Genomic DNA, 8,740 nt, shown 5'->3' with positions numbered 1-8,740 from the left:
TCTCACAGAAACGGTTCCTGAAAATTTTGTTTCCTTAATCTAGATTCCTGATCCTATCGGCTTCATAGAATGAAAACTAATTTGAGACGACTTGATATAAATAACTGACTACAGAAGGGTTGTAAGAAAGACAACTTACTCTAGTACTAGCGTCAATGAATGAAAAGACTATTTAAATTCCATGATTTGCAAAAATTTAGAATATGCAATGATTTGCGAAAACTAAGATTAAACACATTTTACTACTTTATATATTGTTATCTCAAATACGATAACCTTATCACAATTTTTATTGTCTGCCAATTTTACTGAAGTATGTGTCTATACTTTTAACTTGAAAGTTAGAGATATCTTTTCATAGAAGATAGACGGTAGATAATCTATCGTAATAATTTCATTGATTATAATGAATTTCTTAGTTATTGTTATTCCATCTGTTTTTGTGAAAAAAACAAAAGTAAATATAAGTCATTATAATTAAAAAAATATTCGATTATGTAGAAAATTATCAAATATGTTATGAGGCATATAAATGTGTAAAGTAGAGTATACCTTAAATATGAAGTCATACTGATATTCGCTTTTGAATTGACTTAGTCATAATGTTCAAGAATAGTTTGTTTAGAACTTCATCATCTGAAATGAAAATGTTCGATGTATTTATAAATAATAACTAATCCGAACATTGTAAAACTCAAGACTTACATTTTAAAACTTCTGAAGAAACTATTGTATATTTTAAAGGCAATATTTTATGCAGTAAATAACTGAAAGTATCTGCAATTATACATAAATCTTTATAAAATTACTTTAGAGTTATCATATTTGGAACTATGAATCATTTCAATCATCTAAAAGAATTTAACTAGAAGTTTTGTTGTATTTTTAGATCTTCTTTAAACTTTCATTATGGCACCTAATAATACTGACAATGATCCCATTAATCCTAATCAATATCTGCAAATACCAAAATGGATCAATGAAGACTACTTTATTCCCATACTAGAAAAAGATATACCAGATTTTGTAAGAATAGTTAATTTTACAACAATTGCTGCTACTGCACCCGGAGAGAATTATACTTCAATAATGGTTCGAGTTATAATGGAAATAGAACTAAAAGGTAAGTGAACACATTTTCCAGGTAGTTTGAATGCAGTTTGATAGAAATCTGCTGTTTCATACAAATATAAGTACATATTTATTTTTCATATATTAATAATTATTTGCCTTTTTTCTATTCAATTTTCAGATGGCAGCAACACACAATCTTCTTACATTTTGAAAACATGTTTGGAAGGCGGTAATCAAGGTGCAGAACTTGTTTCAAACATGAATCTCTTCCCAAAGGAGAAACTGATGTACCAAACTTTACTACCACAATTTGTAAAGCTCTATAAACAGGCAGGAGTTGAAATAAAATTATCTGCTAATTGCTTGCACGTTGAAGAAACTCCGGAACGCATAACGTTGGTCTTAGAAGATTTGAGTAGAAAAAAGTTTATGAATGTGAATCGTTTGAAAGGTTTTGATATGGAACACATGCGATGTGTATTACACAAACTAGCTGAACTGCATGCTGCATCTGCGGTTTATTATCATCTGAATGGACCTTATGATGAAATTTACAGCAGCACTTTCTTCAACGAAAGCAATCGACCAATATTTGAAGGAATGGCTGAATCAAGAAAACAAGCCTATTTTAGAGCTATGCGTGAATGGGATCTAGAAAATGTAGAATATTACATTGCCAAATACCCGGATAATGATGATTACTTCGATGCAGCTCTGTCATTGAATGAAACCGATCCAAATGAATTTAACGTACTGAACCACGGAGATACTTGGGCAAATAACATTATGTTTCGTCACGATAATGAAGGAAATATTGAACAGACAATTTTTGTTGATTATCAAGTTGGTAGATGGGGCACACCTGCACAAGACCTATGGTATCTAATTGTTACATCAGCTAGCTTAGATATTAAAATTAAAGAATTTGATAATTTTATTCGTATATATCACAAACACTTAGTGAAGTGCTTAAATCTTTTAAAATATCAAAAACCTATTATAACACTTAGAGAGCTACATATAATGATGCTAAAATATGGTTTATGGGGTAAATATGCCGAGATAAATAATAACTTTATTTCATGATGATAATAAATATTAATATTTTATAGGACCTCTCACTGCTGGTGGTGTTATGGTAGCTGTCCTCCTCCCATCCGATAAAGACGCTAATATGGAAACTATGTTAAAAACTGGACCTGAAGGTGAAGAGTTCAAATATAAAACATTCATTAATCCTTATTATGTCAAAGCCATGAGTCAATTGTATCCATTTTTCGACAATAAAGGAATTTTGGATATAATTAAAAAAAAAATAAAGATTGACAGTGCAAATTAGAATATATGGAATATGTGTATATTTATATGCAGTATTAAGCAGTTAATTTTTAAACATTTTTAATTGTACAATACTATTTTGTTATAATATTTAAGAATATTGTTGTTATTTTAAATCTGAAATTAATATAAATAAGATTACTTAAAAAATATACAGAAGAACTTTTTTGAATTGGAAATTTTTGGTTTGATTTTAAAAATCAAGAAAGTTGATATATGATTAATGTGGACCAATTCATCTAAAGTAACAGAGCCAAGCTCATGTCACTATTATTTATTTTTAATTATTTATGGAAATTAATATTGAGGGATGTATATAAATAATCTGAATATATAAGCATATAGTATTAACAAGTGAAATATATTAATGCAGAAATTGTAATTTAGTCATAATTACATTCAATTTATTTTTTAATTACCATTATGTATATAAACTCTGTGTTCCCAGTTAAAAATGAAAAAAGTATATGTAAAAATTTGCTTACTGCTCCATTAATCAATTAATAGAACAATATTTGCTCTTTGTTAGAACTCAAAAATATCTACAATACCGCCCTCATGATTTATAATTCAAATGTGTTTTATTTGATATTGCATTTTGAGAACTTAATTACATACAGCAGCTTACATCATTTGAGAACTTAATTGAAGCAATGAAATATTATAATGAAAAATGTAGATAACTGAACAGAAAAGCACCAACTATAATTACAACCAGAATAAATATTTTCGAGATCAAGGTCATTTAATCAATTTATTTTTTAATGAAAAGTATTCAAAACATCGCAATATTTTAAGTTTCGTAACAAATTATTTATCGCTTGAACCAAACACATTGACAGAAAAAAAGATGGAGGAACTGTAGACTATTATTCCAGTCACAACAGCTAATCGGATTCTGCCATAAAAAAAATTAAAACATTACAACAATATGTAGTGAGTCATAGATGACTAAGTGCGCGTGATATGATCTCTGTTCACTGGGATATTACTGTTGGTAATATTTCAGTATTCTGCAAAATTCTATAGAATCACTTAATAGACACGACTGGATTTGTATCTGTATTCGATACAAATGTATTATTAATAACTCTATTTCGGTTCTGGTTTTAGCCATTTTATTATATATGAATATATTATATATAATGTCTCTTGAGTTCTCCTTAGCACCAAGATATAGTTTTATTCGATTACTACTACAAGTTCTCATATTTTCAATAGTAATATCTATATAATTTTCTCTTAACATATAATAAATTCTCTAATCCACATCAAATAAGCACCATCCGCTCTTAGTCTTCAATGCAGAAGGCTGCTGTTAACCAATTAAGACTGCAGTCGTTAAGATCGATTAAGATCAATGTAGATCGAACAGACCACTTAAAATAATACCTTATATCTATTGATAAACTCAACACAGAAATAAGGCAAATGTGCACGAAAGTTTTAATACCTACCTACCCTAGATATTATAAAAATTAGATATTAGATAAAAATTAGATTAGATATAAAATAAATTACATAAAATTAGATAAATAAGATATTATAAAAATTATTTTGATTATGTTAGTATCATTTTTCTTAAATTAATAAGTAAAACCAGAGAAGTCGTATACAATTAACCAAGGAGTCAAATCAGGTATATTAAAAAATGGTTACAAAAAATCACAATTATACACAATTTTCGAACTCATTTAATCTATCTGGGAATCCTTTTGCAAACACCTAGATATATCAAACTTAATTTGCAAATTGGGTAGTAGTGATATTATCAGAACGATCTTACCTACACAGGAACTGTCCAACAGATTATTGGATATGCTCATATCTCTTATAATACTCTTCGGTATACGTTGTTTCAACAAAATTAAGACAAATTATGGAAAGAATAAAGACATGTCATAGATTCCATAATCTGGAAATCACAATTGTAGTGCGCTTATTGTGAGACTAGTGTTTAATGCAAGGCATCAATAAATAAATTAGGAAAAGTATTTCTAGAAAACCGATTGCTGCAAAAAAATTAGGATGAAAGGTATAATTTTGACACCAAACTTAATCTCAGTAATTCAGTAATCTCTTTTGAATGGTGTATTTAATAATGATTAGAAGTAGACGGAAAATAAAAAAATAATAATGAATACCGTCATACATTTTCTCTAGATGCAAGAAGTTGGATATGACAGTCAAACAAAGCGATAGAGTGAAAATGTAAAATTTTGTGGTGACACGTTTAAGTAGTGGAGATAAAAATTTTATTAGTCGTAACATTTTATTAGGCATTAAAAAATAGTGGGGGTATTCTTTATTTAGTTTACCTTAAGACTGTTATTGCTGCGGTTTTGTATAGCTTCTATCATATTATTAATGACCTTAGACCTGTTTCTGCTTCAATCAAATATTATTCAATTAGATATAAGTATTTTTAATATATAAAAAATTATCAGTACAATTCAGAGAATATTAAATAAGCAAAAAATAAGGAATGGTCTATAAAAACTCGAAAGTATGGTTTAATACCAGTTTTAAATATCCATTTAACATAATATATTAATAAGATATACAGAAAACTGTTAAACTCTATTTTCAATTAAGTGTATTTTTGTTTGAAAAAGTATTAACTATTTTTTTTAATAAATTTTGCAATAATTAAAAAGAAAAACAATAACATAGCAATTGAAACTGAAACTCATTTACTATTTGTTAAGCAATTACATTCTGTTATTAGTTATTTAAATTGTACTAAGACCCATGTAATTTAATTATTAAAATGTTATCTTTCATATCATGAGAGTTTTCTGTTATAAGCCAATTTTATCTGCTGATACTATAAAAAATTTAATTCTACATAATCAATTAAAAGTAATTTTCTATTTCATACATATTAAATATTTGTAATTAATAGATAATTTTGTTATCAATATCGATAAAAGTATTGTTATGAGTTTACGAATTTCATTTTAATATCAAAATAATGTTTGAGAGCAACTATTTACACAACAAACTTTATTTCAGCGGTTCATTTCATAACTAAAAATTCATAGTGTTTTATTAATGTATTATTGATTTAACTATCACAAGGCTGTAAAACAATTGTAACATTTTAATAAACGAAGATGTCTAGGCCGTCTACCACAACTACAACCACCGAAATAAACGCTAATAATTTGTCGAAAATACCTCAATGGCTTAATAAAGAATTTTTTAAACCGGCATTTAAACAGGTTTTAAACTTTAAAGAAATAAGTTCTATAATTCCAATCACAACTGAAACACCTGATAAAACTGTAGCATCTGATTTTATACGAGTTCTCTTAGAGGTCAAATTAACAGGTAAGAATCATATTTTTATTTCTATCTCATTTATTTCTATCTCTTTTTAATTTTTTTTTCTACTCAACATAAATGGAATATAACGAATAATTTAACAATCAAAAATTAAAATTGATATTTTTCACATTTTTCACTTTATTTATTAATAACCTCTATTCATATTTCTCACCTATACCCGCTCTAAACTTTATACTGAACAAACCAGTTTAACTACAAACATTATAAAAATTTTAGATAATACCATAGTTAAAACAACTTATCTACTAAAATCCGATAAATTATTAAATACAAAGGAGTCTACTGAACTACAGCCTAGTAACACCTTTCTGAAGGAAAAACATATGTACTTACATATAATACCAGTATTAACAAAAATGTACGCATCCATCAATGGTCTAAATATTAAATTGGCTCCATTATGCATGCATGCAGCTATATCGACTGAAGATGCCGTTTTAGTTCTGGAAGATTTCAGCAGAAAAAAGTTCCATAACGTAGACCGCTTTAAAGGTTTCGATATGTTACACATGCGTTGGGCTTTACGGAAGTTAGCTGAGTTTCATGCAGCTACAACAGTCTATTTTGCAACTCAAGGCCCATATCCTGATTTATACCAGGAGAGTTTCTGTAATGCATCCAACATACGTATGGTAAAAAGAATAACGGAGAAACGTCAATTACATTTTCGAAATGCAATGCGCCAGTGGGGTTTACCACATGTTGAAGACTTTATAAAAAAAATGCCAACAATTAAAGATTATATGGAAGCAGTTTTGAACTCAAATAATGTGGATCCCAATGAAATTAATGTGCTTAATCACGGACAACTATTCAATACAAATATTTTGTTTAATTATAATGAGAGTGGCGTTATAGATGAGGCAATATTCATAGGCTTTCAACACTGCAACTATGGTTCACCAGCTCAAGATTTGTGGCAATTAATCATAACATCAGCTGAACTTGATATTAAAATAAGAGAATTTGATCATTTTTTATTTATTTACCATGCACATTTAATTGAATGTTTAAAACTTCTAAAATATGAAACTGAGAAGTCCTGGCCGACTTTGATGGATATTCAACAGATGATGTTTAAATATGGATTTTGGGGTAAGAGAGACTTTAGTTTCTTTTAAAAATAAAGAGTAAGTTTCTTACTTTTCTAGGACCTATTGCTGCAAACACTACACTTTGCAATTTGTTGTTGCCAACGAGTGAACAGTCTTCTTTTGAAAATATGTTCAGACCTGGACACGAAGGAGATATTTTACGTTATAAAAGTTTTACTAACCCTCATTATGCCAAAGCAATGTGTCAACTTATACCATTTTTTGCATATAAGGGTATATAATATTAACGATTGTATTTTTTATAGTTTTAAAAATTATTCTATTAAATATAATATATGTATAAATTAAATTAATTATAATAATATTAACGAATAATTAAAAATATGAATAAAAACGAGTTGCGAATAATTTCACACTACAAAAATATTCTTAGAAAATATAATTTTTTGTAAATGAAACTAATATTTTAAAAAGCTAATTAAGATAAACAACTGGTGTAAACTATCTTAGATTAAATAGAAATAGATTAAAGGTTTGGTATGTTTAAAAAGTGATATGCAAAAAGTATCTATTTAATTTAAGTTTAATCTGTTGGAAAAATAAGCACACGTATTATTCGCATCTTCTGAAAACATCTCAGAGCTACACATATTTTATTTTATTTTATTTTATTTTCAACTAATAAATTTCCTACACTACTCTCGAGATTTTATTTATAAAAAATTATTAACACAAAATTGAGATATTTAAAAAATCTTGAAAGTTTTAAAAGTTTTCTCACGAAAATAATATTTTTGAAACTAAGAGAACTACTCTCCACACTACAATTCAGCTCTTCAAGATTTTATCAGATAATATTTGAAAGCTCCCGATAAGCATAAAAAATGCTAATAATATTATTTAAAATTAGTTTCAAAGTAGCTCTTGATAGTGAAATTTCTTTACGGTCTACACTAACAAAATTTTGTGATAAGTTCTCAACAAATTATTACCAATAGTTTTTACAAAAGATTTACTAATATTAATATTTACAATGTCTACAAACGGTGATATTAAAAATCCGAATGAAAATTTAAATATACCAGAATGGATCTGCGCTGAACACTTCAAAGCTTTATGGGAGAAAGATGTGCCTGATTATGTTAAAGTGTTAAAATTTACGCCCGTAGCAGCGATACCCCCCGGTGAAAACTTCACCTCAGTAATGATAAGACTCTATGTGGACTTCGAATTAAAGGGTAAGGTAAATCAATTTCTAATACTTACGAATATTTCATTTAACCTAATAATTTCTAACTTCTTATAAATAATAGATGGTACTACAAAACAAAAGAGTTATGTGCTCAAAACTATGTTAGATGAAGATAAAGGCGGACGTGAAATAAATCGAATGAGTCTCTTTCCCAAGGAAAAGATAATGTATGAAAAATATTTACCAGCATTTGAAGCACTTTATGTTGCAGCTGGAAAAAAGGTGCAGTTGGCACCACAATGTCTCTTTATAGAAAATTTAGATGAACGTATTAATCTAGTATTTGAAGATCTGAAACCAAGAGGTTATCAGAATGTAGATCGATTGAAAGGTTTCGATATGGCACACATGAAACGTGTATTAGAAAGATTAGCTGAATTACATGCAGTTTCCGCGGTGTATGCGCAGAAGCATGGACCATATCCAACAGATTTCCAGTACAGTTTTTTTAATGCCGATAAAATAAATGAAGATATGAAGTTTATGTACACAAATAAAGTTACAACTTATAAAGCAGCAATGGCAAAATGGGGTTTAGAAAATGCTCAAAATTATATTGATAAAATAGTAAGTAATACTCGTAATACTGTTATATAAGTGATTACTTTCAAGATAGAAATAATTGACTTTACTTTACAACTTAGCCCACCTTTGAGCAATTTACTAAAAG

At 27.9% G+C, this 8,740-nt stretch overlaps 3 protein-coding genes across 3 annotated transcripts; all 3 read left to right on the top strand.

Annotated features, from left to right (window-relative positions):
- Positions 1-886: 886 nt before the first annotated feature.
- LOC119679504 lies at positions 887-2,464 on the top strand. Its single transcript, XM_038091897.1, has 3 exons — positions 887-1,123; positions 1,253-2,122; positions 2,187-2,464. Exons 1-3 carry the CDS (start codon positions 910-912, stop codon positions 2,411-2,413), a joined length of 1,311 nt encoding a protein of 436 aa, XP_037947825.1. The 5' UTR covers positions 887-909; the 3' UTR covers positions 2,414-2,464.
- Positions 2,465-5,528: 3,064 nt separating this feature from the next.
- On the top strand, positions 5,529-7,099 carry LOC119675595. Its single transcript, XM_038086801.1, has 3 exons — positions 5,529-5,745; positions 5,980-6,858; positions 6,915-7,099. Exons 1-3 carry the CDS (start codon positions 5,529-5,531, stop codon positions 7,097-7,099), a joined length of 1,281 nt encoding a protein of 426 aa, XP_037942729.1.
- Positions 7,100-7,748: 649 nt separating this feature from the next.
- LOC119675593 lies at positions 7,749-8,735 on the top strand (the record flags this gene model as incomplete). The annotated part of the gene is made up of 3 exons (XM_038086800.1): positions 7,749-8,056; positions 8,132-8,637; positions 8,715-8,735. Coding segments are annotated over exons 1-3 (732 nt in total), but the record flags the coding sequence as incomplete, so codon positions are not given.
- Positions 8,736-8,740: the final 5 nt, after the last annotated feature.

The sequence above is a fragment of the Teleopsis dalmanni genome, chromosome 2 (assembly GCF_002237135.1).
Source record: "Teleopsis dalmanni isolate 2A chromosome 2, ASM223713v2, whole genome shotgun sequence".
In the NCBI taxonomy this organism is placed as follows: domain Eukaryota; kingdom Metazoa; phylum Arthropoda; class Insecta; order Diptera; family Diopsidae; genus Teleopsis; species Teleopsis dalmanni.
The sequence above is the reverse complement of the archived record's forward strand: the minus strand, read 5'-3'. Positions and strand labels throughout refer to the sequence as shown.

Excerpts from the sequence above, each read along its gene's own strand:
- LOC119679504 (XM_038091897.1), top strand. The coding sequence starts at position 910 with ATGGCACCTAATAATACTGACAATGATCCCATTAATCCTAATCAATAT. Across the intron at positions 1,124-1,252 it reads AATGGAAATAGAACTAAAAG|ATGGCAGCAACACACAATCT; the intron begins GTAAGTGAACAC and ends TTCAATTTTCAG. Across the intron at positions 2,123-2,186 it reads GCTAAAATATGGTTTATGGG|GACCTCTCACTGCTGGTGGT; the intron begins GTAAATATGCCG and ends AATATTTTATAG.
- LOC119675595 (XM_038086801.1), top strand. The coding sequence starts at position 5,529 with ATGTCTAGGCCGTCTACCACAACTACAACCACCGAAATAAACGCTAAT. Across the intron at positions 5,746-5,979 it reads CTTAGAGGTCAAATTAACAG|ATAATACCATAGTTAAAACA; the intron begins GTAAGAATCATA and ends TAAAAATTTTAG. Across the intron at positions 6,859-6,914 it reads GTTTAAATATGGATTTTGGG|GACCTATTGCTGCAAACACT; the intron begins GTAAGAGAGACT and ends TTACTTTTCTAG.